General features: G+C 41.1%; 1 protein-coding gene across 1 annotated transcript in view; it reads left to right on the top strand.

Moving 5' to 3' along the window:
- Positions 1-1062: 1062 nt before the first annotated feature.
- Positions 1063-14431, top strand: part of ctsd (cathepsin D) — a 33444-nt gene continuing 20075 nt past the window's right edge. The window contains exons 1-2 of the mRNA XM_003214767.4: positions 1063-1286; positions 6925-7081. Coding sequence (XP_003214815.3) covers positions 1225-1286; positions 6925-7081 — 219 coding nt within the window. The 5' untranslated portion in view covers positions 1063-1224. The remainder of the gene's footprint in view (positions 1287-6924; positions 7082-14431) is intronic.

The raw sequence follows: 14431 nt of genomic DNA, 5'->3' as shown, positions 1-14431 counted from the left end.
GTGCAGATCCATTATGGACTGGGTTCAGAGTGCTCTTTGATTGTAGGTGAACTATAAATCCCAGCAACTACAATTCCCAAATGCCAAGGTCTATTTTCCCCCAAACTCCACCAGTGTTCCAATTTGGGCATACTGAGTATTTGTGACAAGTTTGGTCCAGATCCATCCTGGTTTGAGTCCACAGTGCTCTCCCGATGTAGGTGAACTAAAACTCCCAAAGTCAAGGTCAATGCCCATCAAACCCCTCCAGTGCTGTTTGTTGGTCATGGGAATTCTGCGTGCCAAATTTGGTTCAATTCCATCATTGGTGAAGTCCAGAATGCTCTTTGATTATAGGTGAACGATAAATCACAGCAACTACAACTCCCAAATGACAAAATCAATCCCCCTCTCAAATCTAGGTAAGGTAAAGGTTTCCCCTGAAGTTAAGTCCAGTCATCTCTGACTCTGGGGGTTGGTGCTCATCCCCATTTCTAAGCCGAAGAGCCGTTGTTAGACACCTCCAAGGTCATGTGGCCGGCATGATTGCATGGAGCGCCGTTACCTTCCCGCCGGAGCGGTACCTATTGATCTACTCACATTGGCATGTTTTCGAACTGCTAGGTTGGCAGAAGCTGGAGCTAACAGCGGGCGCTCCCTCCGCTCCCTGGATTTGAATCTGCGACCTTTCGGTCTGCAAATTCAGCAGCTCAGTGCTTTAACACACTTTGCCACCGGGGCTCTTTTCAAATTTACCAGTATTCAAATTTGGGCGTATCAAGTATTAGGTCCAGTGAATGAAAAATAATCCTGCATATCAGATATTTACATTACGATTCATAACAGTAGCAAAATTACAGTTATGAAGTAGCAAGGAAAATAATTTTATGGTTGGGGGTGGCCACAACATGGGGAACTAACTGTATTAAGGGGTGGAGGCAAAAGGAAGGTTGAGAACCACTGCTGTAGAACCAATGAATGCAGAGCCTCCTGAAGCCAGACTGGCGCCTTCGGGGTTAACTCCCGCCCCGCCTCTTTCCAGGTCAGGTGGTGCCGCCACACGCTGTTGTGAAGCGGGTCAGCTGATGGGGGGCTTTGTCACGAGGGCGGATTGCTCAGTCATCTCCTTCATATCCAGAAGCAGCCAGCCTCGGCCCCGCAAAAGGGCTCTGCGAGTGGATCAGAGCCGGACTAGTTTGCCTCCTTCTTTCCCACGCCTGCATCGCTCGCCCTTGTCTTCCCAGGATGGGGCTCCGCGCTCTCGTGCTGCTCCTCTCGGTGGCCGCCGCCTACTCGGCGCTGATCAGGTAGGTTAGAGGTGCAGCTGTTGGGTTTCTCCTTTCCCCGGGAGAAAGGAGGGCTCGTGACCCGTGGCTTTGGAGGGGGTGGCTGCACATTTTGGCAAAAGCAAACCAACAAACAACCCTGCATGGTTGCTGCCCAGGAGTGCATCTATACCAAGCATGGGCAAACTTGGGTTGTTGCCTCCAGGTGTTTTGGACTTCAACTCCCACCATTCCTCACAGCCTCAGGCCCCTTCCTTAAGCGGCTGAGGGGGGAAAGGAAGGGGTCTGAGGCTGTGAGGAATGGTGGGAGTTGAAGTCCAAAACACCTGGAGGCAATAACCCAAGTTTGCCCATGCCTCTTCCACACTGTGGAATTAATGCAGTTCAAGTCTGCTTTGGAATCTTAGGATTTGCAGTTTGGAGAAGCACCGGCACTCTTTGGTAGGAGAGGCTCAAGACCTTGCAGAATTACAAACCCCATGATTCTATATCATGCAGCCATGGTGGTTAAAGCGAATGGACTCAGACTGCATTGTACACCCACAGTGTAGTTTTGTGCATGCAGGAAGGCAACGTGGAGCCACTTCTTGAAACCAGCCACACTGCAGAATTATAGCAGTTTGACGCCACTTTAACTGCCATGGCTCCATACTGGGGTTTGTTGTGGCAGCAGAGCTCTCTTTGGGCCCTTTCATGCAGCCCTATATCCAAAAATATCAAGGCAGCAAATCCCACATTATCTGCTTTGAACTGGAATATATGGCAGTGTGGACTCAGTTATCTCAGTTCAAAGCAGATATTGTGGGATTTTCTGCCTTGATATTCTTGGGGTTTAGGGCTGTGTGGAAGGACCCCTTGGCCCCTTCCACACAGCTGTATAAAATCCCACATGAACTGCTTTGAACTGGATTATATGGCGGTGTGAACTCAGATAACCCAATTCAAAGCAGATACTGTACATTATCTGCCTTGATATTCTGGATTATATGGCTGTGTGGAAGGGCACATAGGCCCCTTCCACACTGCCTGATAATCCGGGCTATCGAAGGAGAAAATCCTCATTATCTGAGTCGAACTGGATTATTTTAGGCCCCTTTCACACAGCTGAATAAAATCCCTCATTATCTGCTTTGAAGTGAAATATATGGCAGTGTGGACTCAGATAAAGCAGGGGCATTCCAGACAGGCCCTATATCACAGAATCTGATTCCAGGCTTTCTGCTTTAAACTGGCTTATATGAGTCCACACTGCCAGATAATTTGGGATAAATACAAAACCTGGGATCAGATCCTGAGATATAGGGCTAGTCTGGAATGGCCCCCAGTTCAAAACAGATATTGTGGGATTTTCTGCCTTGATATTCCAGATTCTATGGCTGTGTGGAAGGGCCCCTAGTCTACACTGCCATATAATCCTGTTCAAAGCAGATAATGTGGATTTTATACAGCTGTGTAGAAGGGGCCTAGGAAAGAAGGGTAAATATCTCACAAAACTCTCCAAATAAGAAAAGTAAATATCTCACCCCATTATTCTATAGTTCAAAACCATGGCAGTGAACGTGGTGTCAAACTGTATTAAATCTACACTATGTATGCAGTCCTGCTGCATGTAAACTCTGGACATATATGTATTTTATGATCATTTGTTTTATTCTTGTAATTTAACTATGTTGTACCTCACCTTGAGATGTGGGAGAAGGCAGGCAACAGATGAAATGTGTCATTGTCATTAATATAATTTATTTAGAGAGGGTTTGTCTCTTTGCTTGGCTTCTGGGGATGTTGGGTGCCTCAGAGGGTCCCCATATGAAACCAGTGTGGCTTGTGGAGTGGGATGGATTTGGAATAACACAATGCTGGGCCTCAGATCCCTCAGTGGATCTCAGCACACAGAGATCCTCTTTGTGGGGAGGATTTAAGGGTCAGGATTTAAATGACTATGAAACAAGAGTCAAAGATGGGAGGGGAATCCCCAAGAAGAAAACCCATTCCTCCCAGGATGGCATGCCTTTGTTATTAGCCTCTCTCAATAGCTGTTATATTTAAAGATGCCTATTGGACGCTTCTGTTTCTGAGATGAAGTTTGCGCGGAAGTAAGCCTCTTATAAAGGCACCAGATCTTGTCTTGTAGTGGAAGCTAAGCTGGGACTTATGGTGACTTCATGGATAGCGTGTTCTTAGTCAAGGAATACTCTCGGGTGGTGTTGCCAGCTCCTTCCTTTGAAATACTGCTTACAGAACCTGGAATTTGTTGGTGATCTCCCATCCAAGTGCTAGCCAGGGATGTGTTCTGCTTAGTGTCCAAGATCAGATAGGATCTAGAGCCACTAAGATTAGTTAGGGAGTAAACAAGGATGTTAGGACAGCTTTCTTTCCCTCTCCACACCCTAGTTTTGTGGTATCTTTACTGGTTCTGACCAGCAATACATCTGTTGAATGTGATAAAAATAATTTATTGGGCCTCTTCAAGATGAAGTAAGAAATATTGTCTCTATGGATGTTGCAGTTCAAACCAGGACTTGTAATATAGGTAGGGAAATGGCTCCCTCCCTCGCTCCCTCCCCCCCCCCCCCCCATGTTGTTGAAGTCAGTGTTGATAAGGTTGGTGAAAGTTGTAGACCAACAGCTCACAGCTATCTTTCACTTTTCAAGATAAGGTGTAGCTCAGCAGGTTTTTGTCGTCTTTTACTGGATCATGGAGAATTATTGCTCTATCAGGGATCAGGGCTTGGCGTTACATTCTGATGTAAGTTTACTCAGGAGTAAGACCAATTGTGATTAACTCTGCACTGTAGACTTAATTCAGTTTGACACCACTCCAACTACCATGGCTCAATGCTATAGATTAGAACCCAGGGAGCAGTACTTTGATGAGTCAGCAACGTTTCTTTGGCAGAGAATGCTAAAGACTTTGCAAAACTACAGGTCCCACAATTACATAGCATTGAGACATAAAAGTTGAAGTGGTGTCAAACCGCTTTAATTGTACAGTATAGATGCACCCTAGTGATCTGGGAAAGGTTTGTTGCCAGAGTATAAAGCCACATTATTAACCATTATTTGTTAGGCCTTAACTATATCAGAGATGTGTAGTATATGTTTCAGAAAAAATGCAGAAAGAAACTACCTGATATGAAGATATCTTAAACTTTGAGACAACTCTGCTAGTGCAAGAAGTGGCATCTCATTAAAAAAAACACATTATCATAACAACTGTAAAAGAATATTCCCTTTTCACTCATTAATGCATACGCTATTCCATCTTTCACATCTGATGAGATACCGCCTGTTAGAGATGGAACTAGATTAAAGATGAACGATCACATTTTCATACTGAGCAAACATGTTTGGTGGCTGGTGTTCTGACATGCAGCAGTAAGTGCCTCCTACATGGCTGGCAGTGCTCTAAAATTCAGATCTCTTTTAACCAAAGTGATGGCCCACAGTATCATTCCTCTGTAGTTTTTTTTTAAAAAAAATAATGTGGTTGTATTTAAAGGAGCTTACTATATCATTTCAAAATGCTGAGGGTGGAGAGGGTTGGGCTGCTTTAAAGAGCTAAAGATGCTGTCGTGCACATTTGCCAAAAATCTACCATGGCATTCTTGAAATGTCTAATTTCATCTTCCACAAATGTGGAAGTGATCCACCTATGTATTTCATTTGTTGTGACCATACAGGTCCTTCCTTCTCTCAGCAAGATGATATAAGCACATCAGATATGAGAATCTCCTTGCCTGGTTTCCAACAGACCTCACAACCTCTGAAGATGATGTGGTAGAAACGTCAGGAGAGAATGTTTCTGGAACATGGCCATACAGCCCGGAAAACTCACAGCAACCCACCAATTCTTCTGGTTTCCCTTTTCTCCTGCGGTCTCTCTAAATTGCAAAATAAATAAATAAATAATAATAATGAAGGGATCTTTGGCTTTCTGCTAGATAGAGCTGGCTTCTGCTAGTTGGTTCCTCCCATGATTTATTTGTACTCAAATGCTCCATATTGAACAGGTGTGATGCTCCAAATGTCACCGAACTGTAGTGCGCATCAACCTTACTCCTTAAAGCCAGTGGTAAAGAATGATGGGAGTTGCAGTGCAACATCATTTGGACGGTTATGTATTTCCTGCCCTGATCACAGAATGATAGGGAATGGCTTAGTTCTTAAAAAAAAATGTCATTTGTTAGTTAGAATGGACTAACTAACTGACTACTGCTTGCTGCTTAAACCTAGTTAAATTCCCTTGGAGAGATAGGGCGGCATAAAAATAAAGTTATTAAATTTTATTGTGTAACTTTTTTGGTGAAAGTGTTGTGTGAATTTATGTTAATGTTTTATATGCTTATGTAGTGTGTATTTTATGTGTGTGGCACTTTGGAGTGCTTTTTTGAGCTGCGCCGAGTCTCTTCAGGGAGATGGTGGCGGGATATAAATAAAGTTTATTATATACTGGTTCATTAGTTGATGTGTCCAGGAAAATAGAAACATTAGTACCCAATTTAGTGCCAGGCCTTGACACATTGGAAAGCAATAATTCCAAGCCTCAGATAGCCTGGAAGCACTGCTCTAGATGTGTAGATCTATGTCTCCCGTACTACCAGACAGCACGGCAGTTGTAGCCTGACACACTTGGAGAGCATCAGGTTGTGAGAAGAGGCATGAAGGAGTGTTTTCTATGTTATTTGGTATCTGAGTTTTATTTTCCAAAATAGTTGCTACTGTTTCACTTAATTTATACATACAGATGTGTGACTACAGGCTGACTCATGTATACTAAGAAAAAAACGAAGAAGTAGAACTATTTATTGAACTAACAACTCTTAGGACAACTTTGTCTGCATGTTTAAAGTGGAATTTGTTAGGTTTTATTTATAAAGCAACTGATGGGAAATCCATGAAATCAATTCAAGTTCTTAGTCATTAATCCTTCACAGTTATATAAATTCTCGTTCTTGTGTGGGGGAGTGGCCTTAAACAGGACATAAAATAGAGCTGTAAGAGAAAGTCTGGCCATGTTAGAGCTCCTTGCTATTCAGATTGATGGAATGAAGCATCACAAATGAAACCCAGATATCAACTTAGTGTCCTTTGGTGTTGTTTTGCTGCAGGAAGAGGTAGAGTAAAATTTCATTTAAATCTTTTAAGATCTGCAGCTGAAGGTGTTGTTTAAGAATATTGTAATCACAGCATAATAGCAAAGCTATTGAACCAGTCCTTCCAGCAGATATACTTTAATAAAAAGGAAGAAAAAAAACTTCCTAAACTTGCTCTAGGAGGGTTTCCTCCCATGCAGAAGTGCCAGATTCCCTGCAGGAGGAGAACTAGCAGAACTTCACAGAAACCCTGTCAATAAACCCAGTGCACCCCAACAGACAGTGTGGCTCCCACAAAACCAGCTCTATGCTTTCCTTTAGCAGTATATCAAAAGGCAAACAAGGCTGCCCTTGTTCCTCAGGCAAAGGCTTTACTTTTGAATCTCGTAAGATAATCTCCTTTTTTTTGTGGAGCGTAAAGTAGAAAAATGCTCACCATGGAGCAGCTTTTACTTTCATGTGGCTAAGCTTTACATATGTTGTGGGATAGGGCGGGGTCTTAACTTCACAGCTTCAAGCTAATTTTTCTTCCTTTCTTTTCTAAAACATCAATTCTCCTGGACCAGAATCCCATTGAAGAAGTTCCCTTCTCCACGCAGTATCTATGCTGAATATGGAACTGACCTGCAAGACCTGGATAAGTTGGGAGAAATGCTGAAATACAAATATGGGGGTCCAGGTGCAGGTACGCCTACCCCAGAGACTCTGAAGAATTACATGGATGTAAGTATAACAGCTGATTTTTCCTTTCCCAGTGATATTGGCATGTTCTTCTTATTTCATAGGGAACAGGCACTATGTGATACATCTAGAAGCTGTAACCTTCTAGCGGTCTTTGACATAGCATATTTATAGATACAGCTTAGATAAGATCTGTACAACCTGTGTTATGGACTCCAACTCCCAGAATTCCCAGCCATTGAACAGGATAGAGCAGTGGTTCTCAACCTGGGGTTCCCCAGATGTTTTTGGCCTACAACTCCCAGAAATCCCAGCCAGTTTAACAGCTGTTAGGATTTCTGGGAGTTGAAGTCCCAAACATCTGGAGGGCCACAGGTTGTGTAGGTCTGGCTCACATAATAGGCAATTTTATTTTAAAACATCTGGCATTCAGTGTTTCATTAGTGTGCCCACACATGCTCATCTTCATTCCTCTGGACAGACTTGATGTGTAAGCAGGCTTACACAACTGACCTGCAAGTGCCAAAGTATGTCACCTCCATGGGAAGTCCACTCCCACTGAATTACTGCCCTCCTTGAGGCATGGCCTCCCTGATAAAGAGTCCACATATCTATATGGGGCATGCCTGTTTATGACATTCCTTTGGCAAAAGTAGCTGTCAAAACAAAGGAGAATGTGTAGGAGGGGTGTGAAAAAATTGTGGAGGCACTGAGTGGATATGATAGTGAAGATGGCTTCTGTGTTTTTGAGACCTTGACATTCTGGGACATCATAACCAGCCTACCAAGCAAAGGCATCCACTGGAGAAAGAACCATTGTTTGAAGTTGACAACCAAATAACCATGATCTACTGAGTTATTGGTGTCCTTTTGAGTCATTTCCAATTTATGGTAATCCAAAGGCAACCCTATCATGGGGTTTTCTTGGCAAGATTTGTTCAGCCTTCCTATGTGGCTGTGAGAGTGTGATTTGCCCAGGGTTACCCAGTGGGTATTCATGGCCAAGTAGAGATTCAAACTTTGGCTGCCAAGGTCCTAATCCAACACTCAAATCAATACACCACTCTGGCTCTCAATCTACTGAATAGACAACAATATAATTTCATTGTTAAATCCAAGCATGTTCATTAAAGTATGATTATTATTATTTTTTTTACCTTTGGCAGTTCTACTGACATTTCTTTCACTCCTCTTGGAATATTTTCCTCTCTTTGTATCTCTCCTGTGCAGTCAAATTGGTTAGGAAAGAATGGGTTAACAGTTTGCTGAAACTTAATCTGCTTAATCCACTTAACTGAAATATACAGTAGTCGTGGTCCATTTTTCTTCCCCAGTGGAGTCTTTTAACATGGACCATTTTTGGTGAACTCTTTTTTCCATAAGTTGTTGTTATATGTCTTCCAAGTTGTTTCCAAACTATGTCAACCCTAAAATGAGCCTATCACTGGGTTTTCATGGCAAAATTTGTTCAGAGAGGGATTACCTTTACTTTCCTCTGAGGCTGAGGTAATGAGACTTTCTCAGAGTAACCCAGTGGACTCTCCAGAGTCATAATCTGACACTCACACCTCTACCAGCTGACTCTTTTTGCCATAAGAGACAGCAAATGGGGCACTATTAAAATCTCAGAAATGATCATTGTTCTTGTAGAATGAAAGAACAATTTCAACTATGGCAGATGGTGCTTGCTTGCTCTCTATTCTTTGCAAAATAGTTGTAAATAACAAGTGCATCTCCTTTTCTGATTTATTGATAGAGGATTGTCTAGCAAGGCAATAGCTAAATAGAGAATATCTCCAGAATAGGCATTGGTGAACCAATGTGTTTTTATAGAACCAACAATAGTTCAAATAAAAATCACTTGCCTTTGCGTCATCAAATTCTGCTCAGACTGGCTATTCAAGAGTTAGGAAAAAGATGCTTGAGTGTGGGAAGAACCTGTAATCACAGACTCTTGCAATTAGATTAAATCGGGGGTGGGAATTGTTCCACCCTACAGATCTTGTTAGACGGCAGCTTGCAGCATTCCTTGCTGCTGGGACTTGTAGTCCAATCAGGGTCACATGGTTCTCGCCCCTGGGTTAAGAGGAAGGCCACATGCTGGGATTAGGATGCAATAAGAAAGGTGCCATCTGAAAACTAAGTTAGTGCTGAACATGTTCAATAGAGCATAGAACTAGAAGCAATGAACTTCTGAAAATCTAAGTTAATATGAGGATAACCTGGAACAGCCCTTGCTAAATGTTACTCTATTGTAGTGGTTTTCAAATATTGGTTCTTTAAGTGTTTTGGACGTTAAAATTTCCAAAATTCTTGAGAGCTGGCCAAGCTGGCAGAGGCTTCTGAGAAAGCATGCTTTCTTAGAAGAACGAAACATTGGGAACCACAGCTCATTCAGATGGTAGTTAGGTGGAATCAGAGTAAGGCCTGTAGCTAAAAAGTCTGGAACCGAAGGCTATTTTACACCAATATGAGAGCACCCATCCCCACTTTGATAATGGATTTTGTCAAACAGCTCTTAAAAGTTGCCACATGTTTGGTGCCAGTCTTTTGAGGCTCTCTGGAGCACCTGATTTGCACCTCCTGAGCAGGAATAAAATCAGATGTTTAGCATAGCTGTGGAAGTTCTATGGAAAATAATACCGCAAGGTATTCTAAAACTTTGTCTTAGGAAGAATTACAGAAATCAGTAAAGAAAGGAATGCAGATTTGGCTTGACAGAAGCTTTGCAGGTATATATTTTCTAGACAAATGTTTGATTCCTTTCCAAAGGATTTGAATCTCTGTTATACTATATAGAGCACCTCTACTCTTAAACAATGAGAGGACTAATTTTTGTAAGGGTGGGGAAAAATGCTTATAAACTTTGAACAATGTTGTGTCATGGCTATAATTGTACTCTTGGCAAAAGCCAACGACTCCAGGCATATTTAATATTTCATTATAATGAGGCCTTTATGGCACCATGCAATTCCCAGGCTGCAGCGTAAAGCATACTTTCTTGGAATCAAGCACCAGTGCCGACGGCAGGATTTGTTTAGGGGAAAATGATTTGGGTGTTGTGGTTCTTTTTTGTGTTTTTATGGCCTAGTTCTCTAGACACATTTACCTGGGGGTAAGTCTCACTAAACTAAGTACACCTGCTGTTTCACATACATCTTGGGTCCAGACTATCTCCCTGTATAACGGAGACAAAAACTGGAGAGCAACCAATAGAATCTGTAGAAGAAACTGGAGATTTATCTCAAGGGGCTCAATGGGTGGGGTTTTTTTTTGGGGGGGGGGAGGTTGCAGGTTAAAAAAAAGCCCAACGTGTTTTGGCCGAAATACACTCTCAAAGGGCTTATTCTAGAAAAAGAAACCATTTGAGGGGTTCAGTTCCAGAAATTTCTGAATTTGAAAAATCAAATAGCCCCTGAAGAAGGTCAAAACATGTTGGATTTTTTAAAAAAACAATAAAGCCCATTAATTGAGCACCTTGAAAATTTCTTCTGTGTATTTCCCTCTATGATCCTTCAAGAATCTTAAGATTTTCTGAGGATGACTTCCGTTCAGTCCAATCACTGTTGGTCATGTTTCTTGAGGACATTGGAGAAGGTCTTCTCAGGCTCCTTCTGCACTGCCATATAAAATCCAGATTATCTGCTTTGAACTGGATTATATGGCAGTGTAGAAAGGGCCTCAGTGGAGGCTAGATTTCATCCTTTTCTGGTCTTTTTCTGCTGGTAAGCAAAGATTTATTTGTTTATAGATGCCTTCAGCTCTTAATTGGATCTTAATTGTCAAAGGATCTTTTAATGGGGAAATACTATACTTTTATCCTCACTATTAAGTTTTAAGCATTCTTTAAATTGTTTTAAATTGGTGTTTTGATTTGACTTCTTAACTAATTGTGTGTTAACTTTTGTATTATACATTTTAACAGTCAATGCTGTAAGCTACAGTGGTCATGAATGGTGTGTTTCAAATGTGTGCAACCCATGGGAAGCCACAACATTTCAAAGATTCTTGCTGACCCTCAAGAGGAGAACATTTTAATGCTTTACATTTTTTAAAGTTTGTGCTGGTGGCATCTTTCTGCCTATCTATTATGTGGCTGAGCATAAGAGATGTTTTGTGTTCATTATTTGTGTTTCATATCATTTCCCCATGAGAATAGTCCCTGTTGCTAGGAAATACAGAGCATTTTACAAACAGGCACTGGATAAGAATGTGCTAAAGACACAAGTGAACTTCCCCTCCTTTTTATCACACACAAATCATTCTTGGTCCTAGGAGGCTGGATACTAAAGCTTGGAAAAGATACAATGTCTGTACTGACTGGGTTTTTTTTGGGAGTTGTAGTCCAGGAAAGAACATTTTGGTTGCTGAATGTCTCTGCTGAGTAAATTAATTGGTATGAATGGGGAAACTGTTACATTTGAATTAGTTGTTGAGACCCTGAAAATCATGTTTTAGAACTGAAAATAAACTAAACTTGATTCTGAATTCCTTTCATGCTTTCAGAGACTTTACCTTAAATGTGAAAAGCTATACTGTCACTTTTTTCCTGCTATGTTGGTATATCTTGTACATTCATTACTCCTCTGTGATTCCTAGCACAATAAATATAACTTCATCAAAACATCATTATTCCTTTATTTACCTGGAGGCATGACAATACCCCTTAATTGTCTTTCCTAGATATAGGAGAGACTGGTATTACTTATCTGTTGACTTATCATTCAACAGTTGATTGAATGGACCAACTCTAGTTGGCACCAAGAGCATCGCAGCCTAAGTGAAGGCTACTTGTGTTCCCTGAAATCTGGCAGGAAGCAAGAATGAGAGCTGATCAATGGTGAAATTCCCTCTTCAGCGTGAGCAGCGACACTGATCTTGTGCCACTCTAAATTATGCACATCTCCTCTCTGGGGAAATACATGTGTGGACTTCTTTTTTCCTATTTGCCCTAGGCCCTTGTCAGCCATCCAATGTTCTTCACTTTTAAATTGTCATCTCTTTGTTTGCCAATTCAAGAGAGTTATTGTAAGAAGGGAATGGAAGTGTTTAATCAAGCTCTGCGTAAGATACTGAAATTTAGAAAGTGAAGATTGCCTAAGTGTTTTCTTCTGAAGAAAGTTTGATTTGTCTTGAGCCATGGCAAGTCTTCTTTACAGTTGAAATAGTCCCACATTTTGGAGGTAGCACAATTGTTCCTATCCAATGTTTGTTTCCTTCAGCCTTGTCCTGTATAGCCATATGTCCCCTCACTTATCGCAGGGGTTACGTTCCAGGACCACCCGCAATAAGTGAAAATCCACTATATTTATTTTAATATTTATACATTATATTAGTAGTTATACACTATTTTAAGTCTTTATCAACCAATCGTGTGTTGATAAATCGCCTCCTTAACAACCTGTTGCCGCTTGGGCTCCTTTTCTCTCCCTTTGACTTCTTTCTCCCTTTCTTAGGCTGTAAATTGTAATTTTTTATGATTTATAATAGTCTTGTAGAGTTTATTGAAAAACTGCAAAACAGCAAATCAGCTAAAAGTGAACAGCAAAGTAGTAAGGTAACACTGTATCTCATAGTGTCTATATCAATTAAACCTAGTTTGTGACAGCCACAACAACAAAGATTCTCGTGTATAACAACTACTTTCAAAGTAAGTACTGCACAATTAAACAGGAAATAACACTTTCAAACCAAGAACAGAATTTTTTCAATGTTTTTGTACATAGCGTTATATGTCGGCATGTAAATAATTGCTACTGATTCAGTTTAGTTGGCTGTAGCTGGGATCACTAACAGTATTCAGGCCAAAATTTAATTTTGTTCTGACTTGAATGATATTTACAAGGGAAAAATTAATGCTGAGCTGTGTTGGGTTGCCATAAGTCAGATGCTACTTGAAACCACACAGTAACAAGACAAATTACTTGTTCATGCTCCTCCCACCTCCTCCATCCTATAATTAAGTTTGCATGAAGCTTGATCAGCAAGTATCACCAGCTTTAATTTCAGCAGATGTTCCTGACCTCTTTTTTTGGCATGAGAATAGGATTTGCTATTCTTTTGAGTATTTGAATTGTTCAAGAACCTCGGGCATTCACAGGGTTCCCCAATTCTGCTTCTCCGTGTGGAGAAACTGCTGAAATGGAGGTTCCAGTAACAATGATACTCAATGTCCCAAAAGAGCTGCAACTTTTTCATGACATCTGATTGATGGACTATCTGAATATACAGTATGGCCCTCATTTCACTTATTCATTTTGGGCCTTCTGTAGAAACTACACTCTCTTTTCAGTCCTTCTGTCATTTGTCTCATTGAAAATTTTAAAAAATTCAAAACATTGAAATTGAAAGAAATGACCCAAAGTCTCATCTGATCTTGGAAGTTGAGCAGGGTCAGGGACTACCAAGAAAGAAATTGTGCTGTAGGCTATATTTCAGAGGAAGAATTTGGCAAACCACACCTGAATACTTATTGCCTAAGAAAACCCTATGTAATTCATCAAGTCGATAGGTGGCTTGATTCACACACACAAATATATGTGAGCTCAACTCAAAGTCACATTGAGTTCACCACACTTAAAAATAAAATCTGTTTTGGGGTCAACATGGAGAACGTGAGAGAAAAGGAAAATAGGAAGTAGAGACTGGTTCTGCTATAAATTAAGTGACAAAAACATGGACTTTCAGGGTCAGAGTAAGGAGAGTTTTGTGAATGTGTTTTGTGTTTGAGACTCTGGGATTTCCTCCTTCCCAAATGTAGGAGCACGTACCTTTGTATTCTTGAAAAAAAAGTGGTAGCACAGCTTCAACCGAACCTCATATCCTTATGAATGCATGCATGCATACACTGGAGACCATTCTGCTGAACAAGCACTGGATTTGACTTGGAAATCGAGTGTCCTTGTTTCATAACTATTCTGCTATTCCTTAAGTAGACAAGGGTAGGAATTTACAACTTTTATCTGTGAAAGGGCTGCTATCTCTTGGGAATCAAACAAGACAGGTGTATTTAAACACTTGTAGCTCTTTGGAGAGACTGAATGCAGAAGCTTATAGCTTTTTTGTAAGGGGAAGGACTTCACATGCGGGATTTTCCAGGGTTTTTTCTGTCCAGAAGCATTATAAAGTTCTTCCTCTGAGGGAAAAAGAGAAGGAAGAACATACGTAGAATCAGTGGGAAAGCACTTGAAACTGAAGTCATCTGAGCCTCTGGAAGAGATGAGAACAATTTTACAATAAGGTCCTTGTCTGAACACCATTCCTGGGTGGCCTTTTTTCTAAGCTCAAGGGCTCCTTTGGTGAGGGGCTTTGCTGGGTTACTTGTCCAGTTAAGCATCCTACACACAGAACAGCAGGCCAGAAGAAAGTGTAATTATGACTTCAGGATGGGGT

Source organism: Anolis carolinensis, chromosome 1 (assembly GCF_035594765.1).
Source record: "Anolis carolinensis isolate JA03-04 chromosome 1, rAnoCar3.1.pri, whole genome shotgun sequence".
NCBI lineage: Eukaryota > Metazoa > Chordata > Lepidosauria > Squamata > Dactyloidae > Anolis > Anolis carolinensis.
Note: the sequence above shows the minus strand (reverse complement) of the source record. Positions and strands in the feature narration are given on the sequence as shown.